Raw genomic sequence first — 27724 nt, 5'->3', positions numbered from 1 at the left:
CTAGTTAAAGCCTCCCTTGGTTTTTCCTGCAATTACGTCAATACCAAAGGAGACCAGGCAGCTGTTTGCATCTATGGTGGTGGGAATGCTTGTGCATCTCTGGAGTGCAGGCAGGAGGTGGGGAGCAGGTTAAGAGGCCTCACCTGGCTGCACTGATCTCACCTGGCCACTCATTTTCTCCTCTTCTTCGCTCTGTTTGATTCACCTTCCTCACGCTGGGGTCCAAATGATGCCCTGCTCCTGTAGCTTCTTGCAGGCCAGCAGTAGCCATGGAGCAGGTTGGTGATATGTGTTGTCATGAGCCATGGTGACTGGGTGCACAGATTGTGTTTTGTTCCCCACATGTAGGCGGTGACTTGGCATCAGTAGATCCCATGGTCCTGGAGCAGTATGTGGTGGTGGCAGATTACCAGAAGCAGGAGAGCTCTGAGATCAGCTTATGCGTGGGTCAGGTGGTGGATATCATTGAGAAGAATGAATCAGGTAAGGAGAGCCCAAGTGTCTGTGGACCCAGACACGTGGCCTTAAAAAAATGGTTTCGAATCCACCTCATCCCTCAGAGCAGGGTCCCCACCACAGTGGGTGATAGTCCTAGAGTGTCGTCATGGAAATAAAAATATCTTGAGCCAACTGGCCTCTGGACACCTCCAAGGGGTCTCCTAAGGCTGTCCTCTCAGCTTGCCCACGTCAGCAGTGACTGCTAGTGTTGCCATCTGAAGGCTGTTGGGGGCCTGTGTGAAATGGCTGTTCTTTGTGGACATGGTCAAGATATAGGCCCCTAAATTATGGGCCAGATTATCCACAGTGCTGAGCACCCAGCAGATTCAGTTGACCTCTGTTGGACTTGTGGGTGCTCAGCACATCTGAGATTTGAGCCACTTATTTAGGAGCCTAACTAGATTTAAGAGCCTAATTTTAGGCTCCTATTTCCAAATATCTTGGCCCATGTGTCCACATGACAAAAATCACCCCCAGAGTCGGCTCCCTTGTTGGTGACCTCTGCTGAAAAGGACAGGGGGTGGAATGGAGAGTGAAACGCTAGTGCAGCAAGGCACTTCAGCACAGGGGGAGCCCCTCTGAAGTTAACAGAACAACCCACATGCTTCAAGCGTAGCACATCCTTAATTACTTGGAAGGGACTATGTGAGTGCTTTAGGCCTAGTTTTGGGAATTTGTTCGAAAAGAGAATTAGCTTACTGATGTCATAGAAATTACTTCATGGATTTAACAAAGAAATCAGAAAATAGCTTTTGCTTTGAATTTTAACATTCTGGAAACACAAACACAAGAAGATTAATTGTATTAGCTCCTAATTTTTGAGAACCAGAAAGAGGACATTGCAGCAAAAGTTAAACTAATTATCAGAGTCAAATATATATGTATGTATCTCACACACATACACACACACACACACACGATTTCAGCCCTACTTTTCTGTTAGCAGATTGTACATGAGCAACTGCTGATTTTTCCCTTCAAATTTTCCTGTGAAATGTTTGGTCTTTAGATTATTCCCTCAACAAATGGCTTGTGTGTTTGATAATGGAGCGGGGTTGATTCGTTTTGATTGGACACGGTCATGGTCCTGTTTGTGACCTCTGGATAGTTAGGTTTCCAGTGAGAATACTCATGTTTGAGTTCTGAATTTGCTTTCCACAGATAGTCTTTAAAATTGGCTGTTTTCATGAATGCACAAGTGGTGGGAGCCAGTGGATTATTTTTTTTATTTTATTTGCAGCCAGATTCATTCATCTCTGCTAGTTAGACTGGGCTTGGATATTAAGCTGAGGGAAATTCAGAAAGAAAGCAAACAGTATAAAGAGGAAAAATAAATTACATTAAATTAGATGTTAAAATCCGTTCCATTTTAGCTGTTAGTGAAACATGGGAGGGACTGTGGTCTTTTAAAGCCTGACCACTTTCCCTTCAAACTGTAAATTCCTGTAAGGTGGTTCGTGCTGCTCATGCAGCCGTTTGCCCTGTTGCTGTGGATTCACCCAGGTGTAGACCCACCTTCCAGCCTGTTGCATACAGACCAGGCAAGGAGCATGGTTGAGCGGACTCCTGACTGGTTGGAGAGAACAGTTGTCAGCTGGTGGTTGTGGGAGCATGTTCAAAAGGATGCCCCCAGCTAAAGGGTCTGCTGCTTGTTTTCAGGCTGGTGGTTTGTGAGCACATCTGATGAGCAAGGCTGGGTCCCAGCTACATGCCTGGAAGCTCAGGATGGTGTCCAGGATGAATTCTCAATGCAGCCCGAAGAAGGTAAGAAGCCAGTTTGAGAAGAGCTGATCCACCACTCTATCCAAGTATGCATGGGACTTCCTGGGCTGCTTAGACCTTTTCCATTTAGCACGGTGGAGCCCAGGGCAACAAACCTACAAGTGACCTTGGATCGGGTCATTTAACAAGGCATGGCCTTAATCTCCCTATCTTCCCACCAGGAGTCAAGATGAGAACTGCAGCCAGCTGCTCTAGTGCCACTGGCAGAGAAGTTGGATGCTGATGGGTTTGAATGAGTGGCCTGCCATTCCCCCTCTGCCGCAAAAGGGGCTGTGTGTATCACCTCCCCAAAACACCCACTCCTGCAACCTTGGGGGAGCCACAAGCCCTCATTTGGATCCCTGTATCTGTGTAGTTGTTCACTTGCTATTAGTAAGAACAGCAGGTCCTGGGTGGGGGCGGGGGCCTTGCCTCTCCTATTTCACATGAGCTGTGGCCTTCCCCTTATTAGAGAGTTGGGTGGGTGGGGCAGGCAGGAGAAAGGAGAATACAGTAGCACATGCTGTTGGAATAACGAGAGTACAAGCTTTATTTAAGGTAACTCAGACGTGCCCCATGCTCCCATACAACACATCCTGACCTTTCTAGGAGCTTGAGCTCCAAGAAGTCTGGGCTTAATTTAGGTCCATAGTTAGGTTTACCCCACAGCCTGGGGAGGGGGTCGCGTGGGGAGGACCAGTGACCTGAAACCCAGATGAGTACAATCTGACAGCTCCATGGTGTCATCCCTGTCTTCTTCCTACGGGCGAGACTACAAGGTCTGGTGCTGCCTCCTTACGTCCTCTTTTGTCCCTCTCCTGCTTCCCTGACGTGCTCCTCCCAGTCCCTTGGAGATACTGGTCTCTGCCCAGGCATGTTGGCCGCCGTCGGACCCTTGGGGACTTGTACACCAGTGGATGGGGTCAAGGTGGATGCTATAGAGACTTTTTCCGCTGCCTTTGTTCTGTGCTTGGAGCCTTGCCTGTGTCTGTCTGCATGCGCTGCAGCCTGTGGTATTTGTATGCCTGGCATGTGGTGAACTCTGCTAGTGCCAGCCCCTCTGCATTCCACTGGTGCCTGTGTGCATTGCTGCCTCCTGCTGGCTGTATTGTCAAACCTGCTCACATCAATAATCCGTCCCTCTGCTGGCTACTCCTTTAGCTCACTGGGTAAAGGCCTATCTATTCTGGGCCTGAAGACTGGAGTTTCTGCTCCCTGATATCATATGTGTGCAGAGCTTATACACTGGGCTGTGAACCTGGATCTTAGCACTTCAGCGGGGGGTTAGGAGGTGAGGGCTTAGCTCAGAGCTCCTGGATTGACAGGACATTTCTTAGCTTTGACTCAGCATGCAGAGCGGGTGGAGAGTCATATGGAAAATGAGCTTCCAGCTCTCCAGTGGGCAGTTCTGTTCCAGGGATGCAGAGGCGGGAAAACTGTAGGGTGGAGAAACATGACGCTGCAGCATCTCTGAGTTTTGAGTTTTTCCCCAGGTGGTCTGCATCTTATTCCATAACCGGCTAAGTGCAAGCCCTGCATGGGTTTGCGCCTCAAAAGCAGGGACAGGGTGAGGGAGATAAGAAAATAAGGAACAGCTGGTTGATCTAACAGCATCTTGTTTGCAAAGTGAGCGTTGCTAACAGGTTGTTTTGTCCTTGCATCTCCTTCCCCGTTAGAAATAAGACTACCATATCCCTGCCCACAGTCACTCAGTCCAGGAGATAGGGCACCAGACTAGGAATCTGTTCCCAGCTCTGCATCTCACTCATTGTGTGACCTTGGCAAAGTCACTTCCCCACTCTGTGCTCGAGTTCCTCCTCTGTAAAAGGGTGTGTTAGTACAGACCTACCTTTGGAGAGGGATTTGAGATCTCTGCATGAGAAGTTGTTTCTATATGTGCTTTTTAATTATTGTTCCATGGTGCCCCCTTTCTGAACTATGGCTAACACAGCATCATGGCGCACCAGGGTGGCCCAGTGACTGGGTGGATAGAGAGGTGGGAAAATTTAGATTAAAGCAATGGACACCCTGAAGCACAATCTCCAGGTTAGCTGTGGGCTAAAGGAGTGGCAAGAGAGCTGGGTTTCTGAAAGGGGCCATGTCCAATTCTGCTGGTCTAGAAGAAATAGTGGTTGTAATGTAGGGATTCAAGGCAGCAAGGGGTGGGGTGAATCCTTGAGGCTTTAAAAATAACAGAGGACAGACACAACCCTGAACGAAAATGGGAACTGTTCAGAGTGCTAAGCCAACCTTGCCTGGGCCAGGTCTGTCCTCCCATGTGGAATGCAGACTGGGACTCTATGGCCCTGCCCAGTGTGTTGGTGAACTGGTGTGCGCTTGTACATTTCAAAGCAAATCCATTGGCGTTTGGAAATGTATTTTACCGACAAGTCTGTTCCAAATGAGTGTGTGTGCGTGTGTAGACGTGCACTCTTAGTGTGGCTCCTATTCTAATGAATTTTGTTTTTCCTAAAATAAGCCATTTATGACACTGTGTTTGTACTTAACAGAGGAGAAGTACACGGTCATTTACCCATATACCGCTAGAGATGAGGATGAAATGAACCTAGACAAAGGGGCTGTGGTAGAGGTGATCCAGAAAAACCTTGAGGGCTGGTGGAAAATCAGGTACTTTCCTCCCTCTTGCTATTCTCACAGAGTGCAGGTGGTGTTTATACAAAGGGGTGGGGGGGAGGGGCCTTGAGTGTGTGGGAGGAATAATCTGAACAATCTTTTTAAGGTGTGTGTCTGAGGGGGGCTTCCTCCCAAATCCTAGGGGGTGGTATCCTCTAGCTCAGTGTATTAGGGAAACAGCACGGGCTAGTAGATGGGAGAGCAAGACTGGGAGTTGGTGCCTCTGGGTTCTCTTCCCAGCCCTGCCACTGACTCACTGTGTGGTCTGGGGTTCTGGTTATCCAAGCTGTAAAATGGGTGCCAAGATCATGATCCTTGCCCATCTTTCATCCCTAGATCTCAGAGCACTTCAGAAAAGTGTCAGGTAAATGCACAGTATTGCTGCTGCTGCTACAATGCCAAAGGCAGTAGAGCAAGCAGGAAGAGATCCCAATGTGGCAGCCTTGTTCTGCCTGGTTTTTTTGGGAAGGGAAAAGGGTGGTGGTTAAGGGCACTTCTACACTGTAGAAGCTATTGTGTGTGTCAGAGGACCTTGGTATGTGATGATCTCTGACACAGCTCTGTCTTCTCGCCTGACTTTCTCTGTCTGATGTATCTGTCCAAGTCTTATATGACCCCAATCAACGTGGTTTGCTGTTGCAGTGCAGATAGGACTGAACCCTGGTCTTACTTCATTCCCAAACCACTACAGCCCTGCTAAGGTCATGCCCTAGCACAGCTCAGGCACATGGTTAAAACACAGATCAGTCCCATCTTGATGCAAGGATGAGCTGTGTTTTAATTGTGTTGGGGGAAGCAATGACACCACGGTGATACCTCAACAGCATGGGGGAGACCTATATCAGCCCCTTAATCTTACTGCATGCATCATTGTCATGGAAATGCCAGTGTGCTGGTGACTGTACATATGTCCTGTATGAGGGCCACCTATGCAGGCTAGATCCTCTGACTGTATTATGGGGCTTTTCTTGAAACGTTGTCATCCAGGCCAGACTGCTGTCCTCAGCCTGTTTCACAGGCCAAAAATCTCTGAGCATCCAGGGCTAAGGCTCATTTAGTCTCAGAGGCTGGGCGGGTGTTTGCAGGCTAGCAACAAGCACGTGCAGAGTTGGGTGGGAGACGCCTTGGTTTTCTTAACCTTGCACTGAACCTGTGGAGTTGGCAGCAGCCAGGCCAAAAGAATGCACGTTGATTTCTTAAACTGGGAAAAGCTGCTGTGAAAAGCCCAAGACAATTACAAGCTCAGCATCTGGTGCCATCTGAGCCCTATGACTTCACCCCCAGCCAGCGGGGAGAGGTCTCCTGAGCTTGGCGTGAGATCCTTGGGTATGGCTTTTTCAATCAGAGCGAGGGGGTTGGGTTCTCCACCAGACTTTGTGTGAATTTAGTACAGGGAAAGGAGCCAGACAGCCCTGCACACTGAATGCCTGTGTTTTAAATCAAAGAGCAGGTACCTAATGGGCAGCAGCGGCTGTTCAGTTTCCCCTGCCACTGCCCTGCCACTTTGCCTCACTCCGGATCTGAGCAATTCCTGAAGGGGAGAGAGGAGAGGCGATTTCATTGCCCACTTAGTCCCAGATCCCTATGCTGAGTCTGCCTGCAAAGGGGAGCCAGTCAGGGGTGGAGCTTTCTGTGATGTGGACACCTGGCCCCTGGAAACATGGACTGAAACCAAACCAGCTCGTTTCACACAGAGGCCTGTGTGGACAGGTCTTGGTCAGCACCTGTGGGATCTGCCAGCTAGCACTGTATGTCTCTGTGACTCATCACTGATCCCCGGGCCCAGCCACTCCCTTGCCCAAATGTAGTTGGGCATATGTATGGGTTGGCTCACTGGAGCAGGCAGAGCTCTGAGGTGTAGGGAGGTGCTGAAGTAAGAGAGGTTGGTGCTGGCATGAGCCCCAGCTGATGAGGCTGAAGGAAGGATCCTGTTGTTACAGGTATCAGGGTCAAGAGGGCTGGGCCCCGGCATCCTATCTGAAGAAAGGAACTGGAGAGATGTTTACACAGAAATTGGGATCTGGTTCATCCACCCACTCATGTGCCTTGGATCTGGATGGCGTTCCCCGGCAGCAGAACTCGACGGGCCGAGAGAAGGACGGGCCCAACAACCAAAGAGAGGGGAGGTTTGATGGCCGACCATTACCCCAGGCTGACATTCGACGCAGTAAGTGGGCAGTGGGGAGATTCTAAAGGCTGGGTGTTTGGTGCAGCTCCTCCAGCGTGGCTGTGTTGCTGAACAGTGCAGCCGGGCGCAGGGGTGGAAGCCAGCTGCCCTTCCGAGGGCTCCTGGGCACTGGGTGGTTTTTCACTATGTCTGGACATGACTGTGTTAAGAACGAGGCTCTTAGTGAAGATCAGGGAGACTGGCCTGGGAGCCAGTGAGGATCGTTTTGTGTAGTTACCTGAGATCTTTAGATCTCTCTAATGGGGCAGAAGCCAACATGGGTTCTGCTCCCCCTCCACCAAGTCTTCCCTTTCTCCTTCTCATGAATGAGGCACATCTCATCCCCCCTTGGTAGCTGTGAGTGGGTGGGTGCTTCTGGATCGTCCCTGCAAGGTTAATCACTGGAACCGGGTTTGAATGCAGGTTTCTACATCGGTAAGACAAGTGCACTAATATGCCACCCAGCTTCCCATGCATGGCCACTTGTGCACTGTGGCTTTTGCTTCTGGCTGGGCTGCCCTGGCATCTCTGCAAAGGGCTGGGTGTGCTGGAAAGGCTCTAGGTCCCAGTAGTTCCTGAACAGATAAGGCTCTGTCTGACTCAGTTTGCTTTAGGAAAAATGAGGAGCAGGGGGGCAGCCTAGCTGTACTCTGTGGGGAGGGAAGGGCATAAGGTTTGGATGTGGGGTTTGTTGCTGCTCTCCTCTGAAATATGTCCTTTTGGGAACGTGTTGACGCTGCGCCTCGAACCTCAATGGAATCTGGAATCGTTTCTCCACAGAGTCGCCAAAGATGAGGCAGAGGCCCCCTCCTCGCCGAGATCTCACTATAGTAAGTGTCCTCCTGGACCCAGCTGTCCCACTGGCCATCACTGCCACCTCCCCAGGGGAAAAGTCCCTCTGCCAGAGACATTTGTATCTCCCTTGGCTCTGGATCCAGGAGAATGAAGCTTCTGGGGCAGAAGAGATGGGAGAATGCTCTCAGAAGGGAGCTCTGGTTCCTTCATGTTCCCTGCTTGGAATCTCTCCATGTGCAATGGCTCTTTTGCGTGCAGATGGATCTAATGCAGGGGCTGGGCCTTCCTGCAGCCATAAACTTCATCTGGTTGTATTTATTCTCTAAGCAAAACTTAGTTGCTTTGTTTTTTAAGTCAAGGGGATGTTTGGATTGAATAAAATGTTCATCCCGCGGGTTACAGACTTGCCACAGTTAGATTGCAAACTCGCCCCCTTTCCCTGGGGCTGGCAAGCCTACAGGACTAGTAACTGGGTCGGATGTGCCATTGAAAGCAAACTGGACGATTTTGTGTCCAGCCTGAAGACAGGGTAAGTAGCTATGTCTATGAGGGTGCTCTGTGTGCCAAGTGGGTTACCCAGTGATGCTGTCTGGCAACGTGCTTCTCTCTGTCTAGTTAGCCACTGAGAGCCATCCATGCAAGTGTTCGAATGCATCTTCCGAGAGATGAGCTGAATGATTGTTTTTTATTGCAATAGCCACGTGGTTTGAACCTGCCTAAACCTCCCATCCCTCCCCAAGTGGAAGAAGAATATTACACCATTGCTGACTTCCAGACCACCATCCCCGACGGCATCAGCTTCCAGGCAGGAATGAAAGTGGAGGTGAGACTACATGCCATCTTCCCTCCCTCCTTCTCACTTCTCCTCCGAGTCACCCATTCAGTTCACTGGGAGTGAGTCTGGGATCACCCTCTCATCAACCCCCATTGAGATTTTTCATGGGTGAGGTTCAAGAAAGAACTAGAAAAGTTAATGGAGGATAGGTCCATCGATAGCTATTAGCCAGAAAGGGCAGGGATGGTGTCCCTAGCCTCTGTTTGTTAGAAGCTGGGAATGGGTGACGGGATGGATCACTTGATGATCGCTTGTTCTGTCCATTCCCTCTGGGGCACCTGGCATTGGCCACTGTTAGAAGACAGGATACTGGGCAAGATGGACCTTTGGTCTGACCCAGTATGGCCGTTCTTATGCTTTAATGGTCTATTCCAGGCCTGGCGGGCTGTATGTCGCACCACTCCCAAATCCCGTTAGCCCTGGGGTGAGTTTCCAGATGTGGAGTCCATTGCCAGTCATAGAGGCACTATTAGCTGCCCCGGGGAGAGGCTGAATCCTGGTGGTAGCCCCATCTGTGTGCTTGGAGGGTTGATTCCATGCCTGGCAAAATGAACCTCCAGTACGTGGAAGGGATCCTCCACATGCTCATAGCATTTTGGAGCCTCTGACCCTCAAATGCCCTATTGGACTCAGGTGTGCAGCCCAGTGCCAGGGTGCTTGTGCGCCTGTACCAGGGGCAATTGGAAGCCTCTTGACTAATAGTGATAGGTTCCTCCTCCTTCCAGAAGTGGGGCTTTCATTCACCTAGTCACAGGTCTGGTGTACACTTAAAAGTTTTGCCAGCATATCTGTGTCTGTTAGGAGTGTGAAAAAATCACATGCCCTCCCACTGGCGTAGCTGTGCTGGTAGAAGCCCTAGCATAGACGCTGTTATAGTAGCAAAAGAATCCTGATATAGGCTATTGCAGCTTTTATTCTGGCAAGAGAGTCCTTTTGCCGTGTCTCCACTTGGACAGTTTGCTGGTATAACTACGCTGGCAAACCCTTTCTAGTGTAGATCCAGGACAAACTAACTTACCATGCCTTGAGTGGCTGGGGGTTTCAGTGAGCTGCGTGTGGTAACTGTCTTGGCTGGATGGCTCAGCAGTGTCACCCAGTGGCCAGTTGCATTATGTGTGTTGATTTTTTTTTTTTCCCCCCTCTGAAGTCTTGAAAAATCTCAGACTGTCCTTGTCTCCTGTTCAGGGCCAGAGAGAGCTGAAGTGTGACTCTGAACCCAGCAGAACCTCCCTCATGTGCTGGTGTGCCTGAGATGTTTTTTCTTTTGAAAAATATGGGAATTTGGTAAAAACAACAAGGAGTCCTTGTGGCACCTTAGAGACTAACAAATGTATTTGGGCATCAGCTTTCATGGGCTAGAACCCGCATCATCAGATGCTCATGAAAATGGAGAATCTAGAGAAGCCAGTATCTCCAAATGGGCATGTGGGTTTAAAAACGTAGGCCAGAATCAGCTCGGGCCAGGCAGAGTACAGGCACTGAGACAGCTTCCCCCCCATGCACATAGACTCTGTCTTGACCTGCAGCCCTTCTGCTATTCCTGCCCCACTGCTCTGCCAATCCTCCTCTCTCCTGGCCTGAAGCAGCCTCTGTAGCGAGAGGGACCCAGGACTGAAATAACAAACAGCTCTGCCAGTGCATCCCAGTTCTGACCCAGGGCAACCTTTGCAATTCTATCCTCACCTCTTCTAATGAAACTCCCCCTGCAGGCCCTCTGCTCTTGCAGCTCTAGTCATGTCCAACGTGCAGAGTCTTCTGATGTGGCAGTAGTAAACACTTGGTTTACACCCATCAAACTCGCTTCCCCTGTGACTATATCAAGTTTTGATACTGGGCTTGTGGAGGTGACAACAGTGTTGTCTAGTACCTGGAGCACTGGACTGGGACTTGGGGAAACCTGAGATCTGTTCCTGGCTCTGCCACTGTCCTGCTGGATGAGCTTGGGCCAAGTCACTTCACCTTTCTGTGCCTCTTTTTCCCTACCTGTAAAATGATGATAATTCTCTCTCTTATAAAGTGCTGTGAGATCTCTGGATGAAAAGCGCTATAGACGAGAGGTGATATTATTATCTTTATTATTTTTATTATTTGTTGGCCCATTGCACCTTATGTGCTCATGGTCCAACTTTTCAGAGGTGTGAGCCCGCATTTCTAGGCCGCACTTTTTTTGCCCTTTGGTTCATAGGCAGCTGTTGTGCAGAGAGGCCTGGTTATGTATTTCTAAGATGTGATGGTCATGTTTCTTTTTCCAGGTGATTGAGAAGAACCTGAGTGGCTGGTGGTACATTCAGATTGAGGAGAAGGAAGGCTGGGCCCCAGCTACCTTTATTGATAAATACAAGAAAACTAGCAATGCTTCTAGACCTAACTTTCTAGCACCGTTGCCTAATGAGATGGCTCAGCTCCAGCTTGGCGAGGCAACTGCAGAGAGCAACACCAACGAAGAAGCCATCGGGCCATCCAGGCCTCTGCCTGAAGCTCCACCTAATGGTATAGACTGTGGAATAAAATGGGCCAAAGACTGGAAGGGGAAGGAGGCTCTCAAGAGTGCCCCCTTGGAGAGCAGCGATATAGCTGCTGGCTATGAGGAGATCTCTGATCCGGATACAGAGGAGAAGCCCAGCCTCCCACCCAGGAAGGAGTCGATCATTAAATCCGAAGGTGAGTTAACGGAGAGGCAGAGGCCTCCACCCAAGCCCCCAGGCATGATTTTGCCAATGATCCCTCCAAAGCAGACAGTCGCCCCGAGAGACAGCAGGAAGCCAGAGCTGAAAACGGAAAAGGGCAAACTGTTCCAGCTGAAAAACGAAATGGGCCTGGAGTGCGGGCACAAGGTGTCAGCCAAAGAAGTGAAGAAGCCGAACCTCCGACCCACTGTCAAGCCAGCCAAGCCAAAAGCTGAGCCCCCAGAAGACAAGTCTGAGCCAATGACCCAGAATCCCTTCTTGAAATCAAAACCTCAGGTCAGGCCGAAACCAACTGCAGCCCCCAGGACAGACCCACCTCAGGCAGATGATAAACTGGACATTGGCAATCTGAGAAGCAAGCTCAGACCTGCAAAGTCCCAAGAGAAACCCTCTGAGCAGGACCCCATGCCTACTGAAAATTTCTTCAATAACAGTGCGCTCCCAGCAGAGCTTTCTGGCAGGCCTCAGGAGCGACCGAGCGTGGAGAACAGACCCCCAACCAAACAGGACAGCCAGATCCCAAAGGAGGCTCCATCCAGAGCTCCCTTCAGCCTGCCAAAGATGGCTGACAGCGAGCCCAAGAACAGCTCCCCGACTCCCAGAGAGCCACCGCTTCAGCGGCCAGTGGTGCCACCCAGGAGACCTCCTCCTCCAAAGAAAGTGGTATCCTCCTCCTCTGGCCCCACTTCAGACCTGAAAGCCCCACAGAGGGAAGTGCCTGAAATCAGAGCTGCCTCGGTGCCTGGCCGGCCCATGCTGGTTCCACCAAAGGCCAAACCATTTCTGCCTGCTTTGTGCCAAGATGAAGCCAAAGGGAAAAGCAGCTTAGGCCCAAAGGTAACACCCAAGCAGGTGGAGAGAGCAGAAGCCAGGGAGAGGACAGCTGCCCCTTTCACCAATCCAGACATCTCCAAAGAAGCCCTCTATGTGGCTGTGGCAGATTTTGAAGGAGATGAAGAGACCAGCAGCTTTAAAGAAGGGACCTTATTTGAAGTTCGTGAGAAGAACAGCAGCGGCTGGTGGTTTTGCAAGGTCCTAACTGGGGGACCTTGTTGGGAGGGCTGGATTCCCTCCAATTATCTAAGGAAGAAGCCATAGTCTGCCCTCAGTTTACACAGTTGAAGGTTCCTGATCTTTCACCTGAGTATTTAATTAGCTTATTAATTTATAGTTTTCCATAATGCTGGCTTAAAAATATGTGGGATACTGTACATTCCAATTTGTGCCATTCCTGAGGCAGAATTCAAGAAGCAGCTTGACATAACACAGCTAGGCCTTCATTTCTGCTCTGTCTGCTCCCCCCTTCATAGGAAATACTTTCCTCTGTCCATCTATGGCAGCCCAGCCCCTGTAGATGGACATGTGAAGTTGTTTCTCAACAAGCTTCTTGGTGTATGTTGGCAAAGGCAGTTCCCTCCCCACCATAGGAAAATTATTGGTGCCCACTAGGCTTTTTGATGAGACTACAGGGAAACGAGAGGAAATTCAGCCACGATCCAGGTAAAGAAATGAAGCCAGCCCCACTCACCAAATGGAAACTGGAATAACAAAAGGAGTTGCTTTTCCCGGTGGCTCAGGGTCACTGTTAAATGTCTGATACTGTATTGCCAAGTCCAGCCATACACAGGAACCATAGAAAACTATGGGGACAAGGAGAAACAGTACTTCAAAATCAGGTCCATATAGCTGTGTGTGCATTGACATGCTCACTCATGGCCATGTGTCGCAGTCTAGTTAAGTTTGTGCCTTGCTTGCTTGTACCATCAAACACAGTCCTTTTACCGCTTGTTGTTTCCTCTACAATGATGGGTGTTAATTTAAATATAATTTAGGTTTTTTTAAAAGATACACTAATGGAATGGAGGGTCCTCTGTGCTCTGCCAGGGCCCTGCTCGGACTTGTGCCTGATGGTGATTCATGCAAGCTATGTCACATTTCATTTCAGTGGCTGGAGAGAACTATGCAGCATGTTTCACTGCGGGCTTGGCAAAGAGAACTCGAATGATCCTGGGAGAATGCTTGCACCCCTCTGCCCAGCACAGACTGAAACTCTGCATTTCATACTGGACTGCCCAGGGAAAGGGTTCCCTTGACCCGTGTTCCCATGGTGCCCTAGGGCTGGCAGGCAGCAGCTAGAAGGTGGCTGTACTGTAATGGGCGCTGGTATCATCTAGTACAATCCAGAGTGTCGGCTTGGTCCCTGGAGATGAAAAAGGATGGGGAGCATGTGTGACTTTTCTGGTACTCCAGATGTTTCTGTTTCTCTTAGGCTTGGCTCTCCCTTGTTTTGCTCTCCTTTGAGGTGGGAGAATATAGTGCCTTTTGTTGATACCTTGCTTCCTATTTAAAGAGATCTCATCCCCTAACCATGCTGGGCTTGTTAAACTCTCTCTGAAATGGCTTATCTTCCTGTTTCTTCATCTATCTTTCAAGCTGTTCTTGAGATACTTTCACTGTGTCCCCCATGTCTGTGCATATGTCAGTGTGCTTGGAGGTTTCACTTAAAATAAAGTCTGTTTCAGCATGTTCACCCTCCTGCCTGCTTGGCCTAACCCCACTTGCTTGCAGTGCTGCTGATTCCAGGAAGAAACTAGGTTTCATCTGGTTGGCTGTCACTCCCTCACATCCCTTTCTTTCCTTTTGTACTCAACTGGCTGTGGATTTAGCACAGTGCCTTCTCTATCCTAGAAGAGTTTTAAACCCCACTCTTGAGGATTACCACTTGCCATTTCAGAACTCCTTCCCACCTGCCGCACGCTAACTGTAGCAATAAGCACTGCAGAGGTGACTCCACAGATACAGTTTCCATTGTGTGGAACCTGTGTAGAATTCCATCTAAAGCAAAGTCCAACAGAATCAGATACTGACAACCTTATTGATGCAGCATGACAAGTCACATCAGGGTATTTTGTCCCCATGCACACAGTCCCCTCCCCTGGACAACTATTCGATTAACTCCATTCCTATTCATCAAGTCTTTATCACAAAGGTATACATAGGATTATTAATCTTAGTTTATAGAGCACAAACTTAATGAGAACTGTACTGTACCTGTCTATTTCTCTCTTTCTCCCTCCATCCCCCCTTCTCTTTTTTCCCTTTATCTAGAGCTTTATAAGATTGCAGATTGTGGGTCATGTGGTAACTAATAATCTCATTGTTTTGGATGACCCTTGGTACATACTTTATAGTAGGATCCACCAATGCAAGGTGACTCATGTAGTATTTGTGATGTGGTTATATGCTCCCAGCAGAATCAGGTAGCAATTTAACCCTACAACGTTGCTGCATTGCATCCCTTTGCTTGGTTAAAACTCCTCCTTTGTGTAAATATGGACGTGGCTGATTATGGGTTAAGAGTGGGCTGGGCAGCAGTAAAACTTTGTTCAAGTCTTCTTTGAGTTGTGAAGGTACTAGACAGAATTGTGTCCCTTCTCTTTCACTCGTCTTGGGCTGCTTCTGTGCTATCAGTTCGCACACACATACTCATGCTAGCTTGATGAGAGCTAGCACAAGTGCAGACAGCAGTGTGGCCGTGGTATCATGGGCAGTGGCATGGCTTAGCCATGCTGAATGTGTACCTTCAGGGTGCAGGTGGGTTTGTACTTGAACCAGCAAATATAGAAACTGTGCTTGCTTTCCCTATGGTATTTCATGTCTCTCTGTCACTCTTAGATTGATCTTTGTTCCACTTCAGTGAGACAATGTCATTTCTGTTGCTTTCGTGCCAAATTAGGGCTATTTTTCCCCACACTAAATGCTGAGACTGTGAGTGTTAATGAATGCTTCATGCTGTAGGACTCTAATACATTGAGCCAACTACAGGGATTATTACAGGATTGATCTGTAGTTACTGCACAGGCCTCACGTAGCTATGGGTTAGTTACCGTCACCCACTGTATAAGTGGTGGTAACACTTGAAAGGACCAGAAGCCCTATAAACTAGCTGGCTTAGAGAACACAAATAATCATCTAATGCCCTTGCCTCTTCCTAGTCTTTCCCACCGCCCTGCCCTTGCCATATATGAAATCAGAAAGGATCTCAGGCTGGCAAAGAGGATCCCAGTGTGGAAGAGGCTGAGAACTTTACTACATGACACCCTCCTTTTTATCTGGGATCTACAACAAAACTCCTCAGACCCAGATAATATGGTTCAGTGCTCAGAGCAGGGGGGACAACCTTCTGGTTCTCTCCCTGTCTCTGCTACTGAAGCTCTGTCACCACAGGCAGGGCATGTCACCTCTGTGCCTTGTTTACCTGTCTGTAAAATGGGGATAATTCTACTGACCTACCTTGCTGGGGGATTGGGAGTTTCAGTTAGCTAACGCTTGCAAAACACTTTGAGAACCTAAGCCAGAAGGCACTAGAGAAGGGCAGAGTTTCATTTTAAATATGATTCCCTGGTACCTTAGTATTAAACTCCCCCATTGTTACAAAGTACCTGCCTTCCATGGAAACCCCTCACCATGCAGCTCAGCAATTAGCATTTGCTGTGTGCGTGAACAATACTGTATTTTCTGTATAACAAACCTGGCTTTTCGGCTCTTCAGCTCAGTGTATTGCAGGTAGGCTGGAGGCCTCAACTGCAAACTGTGGAAGACTGTTTGTTTGTCTCCTTATACTATGTAAACACGTATAAATCTCTACATTACTGTGGGTGGGCAGGGGTGCCTGAGGAAGGTAGATATGGCCTATGTAAATGCCATACCTATACTTTCACCATTAGGGTTGTTTGGTATGGGGGGAGGGGGGATTGTTTTGCTTTGTTTTTTAAATAAAAAAAATTGCTTGACTGGTTTCAAGCAGAATTGTGACCATGTCTGTGGTTGGTGTGTGTTTGTGCTGCTAAGGAGCTGGTTGACATGGCAGCTGAGTCTCTGTGGTGCTGGGCTACAGGGCTGCAATGCAGTGTTATTTTGGAAAGTATGTTGCATCCACGTTAGAGCATGACAGAAAATCCACATGGTACCAGGCCCTTCTGTTTGCTGCCTGTTCTCATTGGGGAGCTAAAGGGATTTCTCTCCTCCATCAAGGTTTTTACACAGTGTCAGCACAGCTTCTTCATTTATCACTTTCTTTGCCCCTCTGTGTGTCTCACAAAGCTGGTGAGCCACATTTCAGTCCGTACTTCTTAGCTGGGAACAGAGGAGCTGCTCTTCAAAGACCTCCTGGGAAGATCTTTTTATGATGACTGTCAAGCCCATCCAAAGAGCCACTGATCATCTCTGCTGAACAGACTGTAAGAATGGCCATGCTGGGTCAGACCAATGGTCCATCTACCCAGTATGCTGTCTTCCAGCAGTGGCCAATGCCAGATGTTTCAGAGGGAATGAACAGAACAAGGCAATTATTGCGTGATCCATCCCCTGTTGTACAGTCCCAGTTTCTGGCAGTCAGAGGTTTAGGGACACCTGGAGCATGGGGCAGCATCCCTGGCCATCTGCTAATAGCCAGTGGTGGATCTATCCTCCATGATAAGTCCAGCAGTCAACATCCTGGGACAGAGAATGAGAATGGAAAGGAGTTTAGATGCAAAGTGAAACTTTTTAAATTAGTTGGTTTACTGGGGGAGCAGTATGGAAAGAGTGAGATGTAAGCTAGAAAACGATGCATTAGTCCATTATAGTCATGGACCAAGAACCCATTGTGCTGTTTGCTGTACAAAGAAAACAAAAACGCAGCACCTGCCTCAAAGAGTGTACCATCAAAGTATCAGACAAGAGAGAACAGGTGCATACAATAGACAGGCAAATTCTTGGCCCTGTTCTGGGTTAGCCTCCAGCAGGGATGGATGAAATGCCCAATTGGCCTGTCTCCTGGTGATCAGAGCTCATTGTGTATAGTAAGCACTGAAGGATTGTGACAGGGTAGGAAGGAGCAGCTCTCTGTCCATTGAGGCCTATACTGCAGTTAGTAGCAACAGAGGAAAAGATACACAGATATGGAAAGGTAAAGAAAGAGAAGGAGCAACAAATACCAGGGAGGAGCAGTAAGTCTGAATTTCTTATTACTTCATATAAAGCTTAATATGATGCTGTATAGATAGCATAGTATCGGGTGAGATGGTGTATGCATGTTTGTCCCATAACAAGTTCACCTAAGGGAGCGTGGCTCTCAGAGCCAGCTTTCAGTATTTATAATTGAAATTACACAGGGGCACTTTATTAAAAGGCTCAGACAAAGGCTGAGTGTTTTTATTCAGGGAGAGAGCTTCATGGGGCGGTGTGATCTGCTTTTAGATGCCCTGAGCTCTTTTCTGTTCATTTTAGCCCTGTAAGAAATAGGTGCCTTGAATCCAAAGATCCACATGGAGGCCCAGGTTCATTAGCACAGAGCTGTCATTTCTCCTCCCTGTTCCAAACAATAATCCTGTGGTGCTTTGCTGCTCATTGTTCCCCATTTTATTGGCCCAGCTGCTGAACCTCCACACGCAGCTGGGAAAGTTGGTGAGGGTTGGATGTGTATACCGTAAATAATGTCCAGCCGAGAAAATGGGTCTTGCCCAGGCTGTTTGTGCCTGAAAGAAATCAATCCCCCGTCCCAAATGCGAGCCCGTGTGTTATCATTCTAATCTGTCCACCAAGTGTTTATACAAGGCCGCATGCGCTGTGGGAGATGAAGAGGAGCACCAGTCCCTCTTTGTATTCAGCCGTGTTTTGTTACGCTGGCCCACGAATTGCATTGTGATAGAGCTGCAACATTTGGATCTGGAGCCAAAAAGTCCCCACAATATCTGTTGTTGTTGGAATGTTGGTGTGTTTTGGACCAAGACAACTTGTAATGGAGCATTGGAAAAAGTTCACCTGGAAGTATCCCTGGGAAGTTGCTGCTGCCTCCATCATACAAGGTGAGACTATTAAGCATACAGTTTTCAAGTAAAGTTTTAGTGCTGGAGAACATCCTTTATCTTCAGGGCATACACACCAGCTTCCCCCAGACCCTTCCCCCATGTGCTTCTAACCATCTCTGGGGAGGCAGTCTAGTAGGTAGGACTCTGGATTGAGAATCAGGAGATCAGGGGTCTATTTCTGCTGGGTCAGCTCTAGGGGCCTCTGCTTCCCCTCTCATGCTTGGGCCCGTATGTTTGGACTGTAAACTCTTCAGGGGAGGCTGCTCAGCTTAAAACCGCAATTGCTGTGCCATGCTCAGTGCCTGAAGCGATTGCAAGAGAGAGGTCACAATGACCTGCTTTAATGTCTCTCCCTCTTCTGAGTGCAGTGAGAGGAGCACACAACAATGTCGTGGCCAGATAAGCAAAAAGAAAAGGCTGCCTTGCAGCTGCATTTAAAGGAAAGCTACACTCATCTTGCTGGGCTTGGGAATCTGGCAACACAGCTTGGGTGCAAACAAGCGTCCACATCACAGAACCACCATTGCCAGTGGCACCGAATTGCTGCTTTATCAGCTGTTTGCAGAGGGAGGTCAAAGACTCACCAGGCAGACACGCCTACTCAGGGGAAGCGTGCACTGTTTTATTATTATTTATTGTTTGCATTACTGTAGCACCAGTCATGGACCAGGCCCCCATTGTGCTAGGCCCTGTACAAACAAGAACAAGAAGATGTTGCCTACCCCCGGGAGCTTACAATCTAAGTAGATAAGAGAGAACAGGGTGGTAGAGACAGACAGAAGAATACAAGGAAACAATGAGACAGTATTGGTTAGCACAATAGGCAGTGGTCTCAGTGCAGCAGCAGCCTCGCTGCTGTAAAGTTTTTTATACGTATCATGGCAAAAGAGAGTTTGGAAAAGGTATTTGAAGGTGGATAATGATGTTGCTTTACATATGTTTGTGGGGACCTCTTCCAAAGCAAATGGGGCAGCCTGGGAGAAAGCACAAAGGTGTTCGAAAATGTAAGAAGTGGGCGATGGAGGCTGGCATCATGGCCTGATTGGAAGTGAGTATTGACAGCTCCATAGTGAATGAGAGATGATGGGTAGGGTGGGGATTGACTGTGAAGGGCCTTGGAAGTGAAGAGAAACAGCTTATGTTTGATGCAATAGACAAGCCAGTGGGGAGGGATGCGAAGCGATTGCGTCCGATAGGAGACTGATGTCAGCAGCAGCATTCTGAATGGATGTGAGGAGGGCAAGACTGCATTTGTCAAGGCCAGAGAAAAGAGTGCTGCAGGAATGGAGATATTAGTCTTGATTATGGCCTGCAAGGAGGAATTGGTTGCAGATCTGAGGGAGGGAGGCAGCTTGGGTGAAAGCTATCTGGAACCGATAGGCTTCGTGATTTTAAGGAAAGGAACGAGTGAGAACAGCAGAACAAGGACAATATACTTAAAAAAGCAGACGTTCACAAACTCAGAGAACTGGTAGGTGAGGTCCCGTGGAAAGAAAATCTAAGGGGAAAAGATGTTCAGGAGAGCTGGCAGTTTCTCAAAGAGACAATACTGAAGGCACAACAGCAAACTCTCCACATGCAAAGAAAAGATAGGAAGAATATTAAGAGATCAAGACGGCTGCATCATGAGCTCTTTAATGACCCAAAAAGTCAAAAGGGAATCCCACAAAAAGTGGAAACATGGACAAATTGTTAAGGAGTACAAAAGAATAGCACAAGCATGTAGGGACAAAATCAGAAAGGCTAAGTCAGAAGATGAGTTACACCTTGCAAGGGACATAAAAGGCAATGAGAAGAGGGTCTATAAATCCATTAGGAGCAAGAGAAAGATGAAGGAAAGTATAGGTCCTGAGCAGGAAGGAGAGCTAATAACAGATGACTCCTAGAAGTCTGAGGCGCTTAATGCCTATTTTGCTTCAGTCTTCACTAAAAAAGTTAATTATGACCAGATGCTTAACATAATATTAACAAAAAGAAGGAAAGAACACAAACCAAAACAGGGAAAGAACAGGTTAAATAGTTAGATGTGAGATATATTCAAGTTAGTAGGGCCTGACAAAATTCACCTTAGGGTGAACTAGCTGAAGCAGCTTTGGAACCATTAGCAATCGTCTTCAAGAACTCATATCGGATGGGTGAAGTCCCAGAGGACTGGCAAAGGGCAAATGTAGCACTTATATTTAAAAAGGGGAACAAAGAGGACCCAGGGAGTTATAAGCCAATCAGCCTCACTTTGATACCTGTAAAGCTACTGACAAATCATTAAACAATCAGTTTGTAAGCACCCAGAGAATAATAGGGTTATAAATTAATGTCAGCATGGATTTGTCAAGAATAAATAATGTCAAACAAATTTAATTTCCTTCTTTGACAAGGTTACTGGCCCAACTGATACAGGAGAAGCAATGGACCTGATATATCTTGATTTTAGTAAAGCTTTTTCCAATGCCCCAAGTGACATTCTCATAAGCAAACTAGAGAAATGTGTTCTAGATTAAACTACTATAACTCATTGCACAACTCATTGAAGAAACTAACTCAAAGTGTATTTATCAATAGTTCACTGTCAAACTGGGAGGATGTATCTACTGGGGTTCCACAGAGGGCTGTCCCGGGTCTGGTACTGTTCAATATTTTCATTAGTGACTTGGATAGTGGAGTGGAAAGTAGGCTTATAAAATTTGTGAATGACACCAAGTCAGGAGGGTTCACAAGCACTTTGGAAGGCAGGATTAGAATTCAAAATGACCTTGATAAGTTGGAGAATTTGTGTGAATTCAATAAGTAAATTCAAGAGAAACAAATGCAAATTGCTACACTTAGGAATGAAAAATAAAATGGACAACTACAAAATGGGGAGCAACGGGCAAGGCAGTAGTACTGCAGAAAAGGATCTGGGGATTATAATGGATCACAAATTGAATATGAAGCAACAATATGATGCAGTTGCAAAAAAGGCTAATGTCATTCTGGGGTGCATTAACAGGAGTGTCAGATGTAAGACATGCAAGATAGTTGTTCTGCTCGACACTGGCAAGGTCTCAAATGTAATACTCTGTCTCGTTTTGGGTGCCACGCTTTAAGAAAGATGTGGATAAATTGGAGAGAATCCAGAACAGAGCAGCAAGAATGATGAAAAAAGCCTTGATAACTTGACCTCTGAGAAAAGGTTTAAAAAATTGGGTATGTTTAGTCTTGAGAAAAGAAGACTGAGGGGGGCCCTGATAAATCTTCAGATATGTTAAGAATTGTTATAAAGAGGACAGTGTTCAATTATTCTCCATGTCCACTGAAGGTAGGACAAGAAGTAATCTACTTTATCTGCAGCAAGGGAGACAGATTAGATGTTAGAAAAAACTTTCCAACCATAAGGATTGTTAAGCAGTGGAGTAAGGTATCAAAGGAGGTTGTGGAATCTCCATCATCGGAGGTTTTTAAAATCAAGTTAGACAAACACCTGTCAGGGATGGTCTAGGTTTTCTTGGTCCTGCCTCAACACAGGTGGGTGGCCTTGATGACTTTTCAAGATCCCTCCCCGCCCTACGTTTCTATGATTCTAAAAGAATCATCAAGATTTAGACATAACCTGGATGTCATGACCTTAGAGACACATCCAAGTCAAAGATGACACCCACGTTACGGGCCTGAGTGATGGGCAGGATGGTGGTGGTGTCTCCAGAGATTGAGAAAGGAGATAGCAGGCAGGACTTTCGAGCGGGGGACTGGGGGAGGCAATTAGGAGCTCTGTGTTAGCCATGTTGAGTTTGAGGTGACAGCTCGACAGCCATGTGGAATGTCAGTGAGACAGCCAGAGATTTTAGTCCGGACAGAAGGAGACAGGTCTGAAGTACAGAGGCAGAGTTGTGAGATGTCAGCATAGAGATCATAGAGTTTGTGTTTGCGGATGAGATTCCCCAGAGATAAGCTGTAGAAGGAGAAGAGCTGGGGACCAAGGTCCAAGCCCTCTGGAAGCCACCACAGAAAGCTGGAAGGGGGAGGGGCCACAAGGGGCCATTGTGATCACCTAGTCTGACCTACTGTATAACACAGGCTACAGAACTCCCCCCAAAGTAATTCCTAGAAAAGATCTTTTAGAAAAATATCCAATTTTTATTTAAAATTTGCAAATTACAGCGAATCCTTCATAAATTTTACCAATGGTTAATTAGTTAAAATGTACGCCTTCTTTCCAGTCTAGTTTCAATTTCCAGCTATTGGATCATGTTATACCTTTCTCTGCTAGAATGAAGAGCCCATTTTAAAATATTTGTTCACCATGTTGAAACTTGTAGACTGTATTCAAGTTAGCCCATAACCTTCTCTTTGTTAATCTCAATAGATTGATCTCCTTGGGTCTATCCTTTATAAAGCAGGTTTTCTCATCCTTTAATCGTTCTTGTGGCTCTTCTCTGAACATTCTGCAGATTATCAACATCCTGCTTGAATTGTGGGCACCGGAACTGGGCACAGTATTCCAGAAGCTGTCACACCAGTGTCATATACAAAGGTAAAATAACCTCTCTACTCATACTGGAGTACTGTTTATGCATCCCAGGATCACATTAGCTCCTTTGGCCGTAACGTTGCACTGGAATCTCATGTTCAGCTGATTATTCATCATGACCTGTCATGAGGAGGATCCTGTGAAGGAGCGATTAGAGAGGTAGGAAGAGAGCCAGGAGAGGACAGAGTCATGGAAACCATGGAAGGACAAGATTTTAAGACGTGGTTGGTCACTGGTGTTGAAAGGGTTGACAAAGAGAATGCGGATGGAGTACTAGTTCTGAGCTTTGGATAGGAAGAGGTCATTAGGGACTTTGCCAAGAGTGGTTTCAGTGGAGGGCGAGGGGTGGAAACCTGATTGGAGAGTGTCTAGGATAGAATTGGAGGAAAGGAATTCTAGACCATCGTTGTAGACGGCGCAGTCAATGAGCTTCGAGATGAAATGGACAAGGGAAACGGGATGGTAGTGAGGCAGGTGGGGGTCAAGGGTGGGATTTTTAGATGGCAGAGACTAGAGCGTGCTCATATTGTGAGGGGAAAAGCCAGAGGAGAATGAGGTTAAGGAGAAGAGTAGTGGAGAGGATGTGATTGGGTGCGAGGGAGATCAGGAGATGGGGTGGGGGTCACTTGGACAAGGAGAGGGAATAGAGAAGGAGAGCAAATGAGAAACTTCTGCATCTGTGACAGGTGAAGGAGGTGAGAGTTGTAGGAAGAAGGGAATGCCAACCAAGGGGAGGTAGAAGGTCACCTTGTATTTTGTCAGTTTTCTCTTGAAAGAAATTGGTGAAATCCTGTGTGGAGACCGGGGGAGGGGGGTAGGCTGAGATTGTGGGTGTGGATTCAGATAAGTTGGAGAAGTGGAGTTGTTTAGCAAGGAAGATGATGGAACTGAAAGAGGAGGGAACAAATTTGCAGTGGAGGAAGACAGCCTGGTCACAAGATTTCTACCAGAGTTATACTGGAGCACAGCTGTTCTGTGGATAAACAGGCACCTTCCAGCTCAAGGGCTGTTCAGCTAAATCCATTTGCCTTTTTTGTTTTGATCTCAATCAGGTTCTCATCTCATCATGCGAATGTTATTTGAGTGAATATAAGTTCTTTCCTTTACACTGGCCAGGTCAGACCGGAACCACTTGGGTATGTTCTCAGCAATATCAGACATTCTCTAGGTGCTTCAGCAAGAGATAAGGATCCACAGAAGCAAGAACAGATGGATTCAGAGCACTGAGGTCAGGCCTCTTTCTCACTACATCCAACTGAGCAGGGTATTGGAGTCTGATAAGAATTCAGACTGGACTCTTATCTTGCAGCCTGTCACTGTCGAGATGCTCTTACAGCTTTGTTACTGGCCCCTTCTCCCAGTTTTTTATCAAAAAGGGCAGGGTAGAGACTGGTATATAATTACCAAGAATAACTTCCCCAACCCATATGTTGTCATTTTGTTCCAGTTGGCGAAAGCAGGACAAACCTGGCACTGTAGAGCTGCAATCCATTTTTATAATAGAAACCCCACTGTCTATAACCTCCGATTCAGGGTTTTGTACTTGTGATCTACATATGTTAGAGGCTATAGCCAAACCCATTTCTCCAAACCTGGCCCCGCTCTAGGGTTTGGAGAAAGGGGATATTGAGAAAATGAGGCCTGGCTCTTCACCCAGCCCTCTTGTCAACTTCCCAGAACCAGAACTTGATGGGCTTGCAAAACCACAAGTTTTGGCCCATCTCCACTGTTTTTATAGTGAATAGATGAGGTTTTTTCCCTAAGGAGCAGAGGTGAATTTAGGACTAAACTGAGAGATAATGGCAAGGCATGAGTGACCATCCATAGCAGGGGCTCCGCATAGTGACAGTTGAGATAAGTAGGAGGTGATAGGATAGATCATCAGTGTAAGTCATTTTCTTTTTATAAGGTTTCAGTGATACAGTATGGCCATCGTCTGAGCGTTAGCTGCCCTTTCCCTGTTCTGTACTTCAAATAGCCACTGTGTGGTGCTATTATCACATCATGTTGGCATGGGCAGAAAATGCTTCAGCCTTTTCCTTCCTTGGATCAGCTGGAGGAGGATGGACAGCAGCATTTCACTGGGATGGAGCCTTGGCAGCTGTCTTTGGACTGTGGGCCAGGGCTGGGGTCTGAGCATTCGGTAGCCAGAGTAACAGGAAAATGAGACAAAGTCCTATCTGGGAGGAGCTGTGTCTTATGCAAGCAGCAGATCGGAGAGAGCTGTGGGGCTGGGAGGTAAATGTCCATGTGCTTTATAAGGATCGTGGCAGGGAACTGCAGCTGCTAAACTCCATCACTCCACTTGGCCAAGAGGTTAGAGGAGGGGCTTCTATCTTCAAGGCAGAGGCCTCAGGGGGCAGGTCAGTGGGGCTGGGATCTTGTTTTGCAGTCCTGTGGCCAGTCCCCAGGATCTCTGAGCCATTGTGTCATTGCTGCACCTTAGCTTCCCTCTCTTACAGACCCGGCTGCCTGGCCCATGTTCTTTGGCGGTATGATTTAGCTCTTTGGGGCAGGGCCCATCTTTGTGTTCTGCATTTGTAAAGGGCTTAGCACAATGGGGTCCTGATGCACACCTGGGGTTCCTCAATTGTCCTAATGTTTAATAGCCCAGGCACAGCGTTCTCCTTGCCTGCCTTGTACTTGTAGAATGAGAGAAACCATGGAAATAAAGGCAGGTTTCAGAGGAGCAGCCCTGTGAGTCTGTATCCGCAAAAAGAACAGGAGGCCTTGTGGCACCTCAGAGACTAACCAATTTATTAGAGCATAAGCTTTCGTGGACTACAGCCCACTTCCTCAGATGCATAGAATGGAACATATAGTAAGAAGATATATATATGCATACAGAGAAGTTGGAAGTTTCCATACAAACTGTGAGAGGCTAATTAGTTAAGATGAGCTAGTATCAGCAGGAGAAAAAAACTTTTGTCGTGATAATCAAGATGGCCCATTTAGACAATTGACAAGAAGGTGTGAGGATATTTAACTTAGGGAAATAGATTCAATATGTGTAATGACCCAGCCACTCCCAGTCTCTATTCAAACCCAAGTTAATGGTATCTAGTTTGCATATTAATTCAAGCTCAGCAGTTTCTCATTGCAGTCTGTTTTTGAAGCTTTTCTGTTGCAAAATTGCCACCCTTAAATCTTTTACTGAGTGGCCAGAGAGGTTGAAGTGTTCTCCTACCGGTTGTAACATGTTAACATTCAAAAACCGGTAGGAGAATACTTCAACCTCTCTGGCCACTCAGTAAAAGATTTAAGGGTGGCAATTTTGCAACAGAAAAGCTTCAAAAACAGACTGCAACAAGAACTGCTGAGCTTGAATTAATATGCAAACTTCATGCCATTAACTTGGGTTTGAATAGAGACTGGGAGTGGCTAGGTCATTACACATATTGAATCTATTTTCTTAAGTTAAGTATCCTCACACCTTCTTGTCAACTGTCTAAATGGGCCATCTTGATTATCACGACAAAAGTTTTTTTCTCCTGCTGATACTAGCTCATCTTAACTAATTAGCCTCTCACAAAAAGTCTCTAAGGTGCCACAAGTCCTCCTTTTCTAACAAATTTATTTGAACATAAGCTTTCGTGAGCTACAGCTCACTTCATCGGATGCATTTCCACTGAATGCATCCGATGAAGTGAGCTGTAGCTCACAAAAGCTTATGCTCAAATAAATTTGTTGGTCTCTAAGGTGCCCCAAGTCCTCCTTTTCTTTTTTAATGGAAAAAATACTATTGCTTGCTGTGGTGCCTGTCAAAACAACACTGCTCTCTCCCCAGCTAAATGGGGCTGGGTGGAGTGTCACAGGGCTGGCTCTCTCCAGTCTGTTTGTTGCACGGTGCCTATTGTTGATCTTAATCAATGCTGGTGGTTGGCAGAGATCACAGCACATGCCAAGGAAGCAGCAGCCCCACTCAGTTTCCAGCAGGAGCCCTCTGGCATAAATAGCAGATGGGGTCACCATGTTCCACTGGCTTCTGCTGCTTTGTCAGTCCCTCAGGACCAAGCTGCTGTTGGTAACAATCCTGGCCAAGCAATTCTTTGCTTTCCTGGCCAATGGCAAGCCACGTGGACCAACACACTGCCCACCCCCCGTTCCCCAGGGAAAAGGCCAGGAGGCTCGCAGCACTCTGAACTTGTGTGTTGGATTTAAAAAAAAAAAAATCAGGAAAGGGCGGAGGGGAAAGAATTCCCCTTGGTCGTTTCTGCAAAGGATGAACTCAGCATGGCTGAGTCTTTGCAGCCAAATGACACGGGTGGTTTAGTGAGGGACTTTATATTCAATTTAAAGAAAAGAAAACATGTTCCAGGAGATGAAGTTAATAGATTCCAGGGCAGAAGGGCCCATTGTGATCATCTAGTCTGGCCTCCTGCGTAACACAGGCCAGAGAACGTTATCACAACACTGCCTGGAATGGATCTTTTAGCAAAACATCCAATCTTGAGTTAAAACTTGCCAGTGGTGGAAAATTCATCATAACCTTTGGTAAACTGCTTGTCAGGGTTCCTTCCCCACTCTGAACTCTAGGGTACAGATGTGGGGACCTGCATGAAAACCTCCTAAGCTTACTTTTACAAGCTTAGGTTAAAACTTCACCAAGATACAAACTATTTTACCTTTTGCCCTTGGACTTTCGCTGCCACCACCAAATGTCTAACACTGGTTACTGGGAACGAGTCCGTTTGGAAACATCTTTCCCCCCAAAATCCTCCCAAATCTTACACCCCCTTTCATGGGGAAGGTTTGATAAAAATCCTCACCAAAGTTTGCACAGGTGACCACAGACCCAAACCCTTGGATCTTAAGAACAATGAAAAAGCATTCAGTTTCTTAAAAGAAGAATTTTAATAGAAGAAAAAGTAAAAAGAATCACCTCTGTAAAATCAGGATGGTAAATACCTTACAGGGTAATTAGATTCAAAACATAGAGAATCCCTCTAGGCAAAACCTTAAGTTACAAAAAGACACAAAAACAGGAATATC

General features: G+C 47.1%; 1 protein-coding gene across 2 annotated transcripts in view; it reads left to right on the top strand.

Moving 5' to 3' along the window:
- The window catches only part of SH3PXD2B (SH3 and PX domains 2B), a 118942-nt gene extending 102750 nt beyond the window's left edge, over positions 1-16192 (top strand). Inside the window, exons 7-14 of one of the 2 annotated variants that reach the window (XM_084637427.1) lie at positions 349-483; positions 2158-2262; positions 3104-3187; positions 4770-4887; positions 6834-7060; positions 7841-7890; positions 8553-8678; positions 10943-16192. In XM_084637427.1, the coding sequence (XP_084493553.1) occupies positions 349-483; positions 2158-2262; positions 3104-3187; positions 4770-4887; positions 6834-7060; positions 7841-7890; positions 8553-8678; positions 10943-12475 (2378 nt within the window). In that variant the 3' untranslated portion in view covers positions 12476-16192. The remainder of the gene's footprint in view (positions 1-348; positions 484-2157; positions 2263-3103; positions 3188-4769; positions 4888-6833; positions 7061-7840; positions 7891-8552; positions 8679-10942) is intronic. The other variant, XM_084637428.1, reaches the window with a different exon arrangement.
- The last annotated feature ends 11532 nt before the right edge of the window (positions 16193-27724 follow it).

This window comes from Lepidochelys olivacea, assembly GCF_965140295.1.
Source record: "Lepidochelys olivacea isolate rLepOli2 genome assembly, chromosome: 8".
Taxonomy (NCBI): Eukaryota; Metazoa; Chordata; order Testudines; family Cheloniidae; genus Lepidochelys; species Lepidochelys olivacea.
The sequence above is the reverse complement of the archived record's forward strand: the minus strand, read 5'-3'. Positions and strand labels throughout refer to the sequence as shown.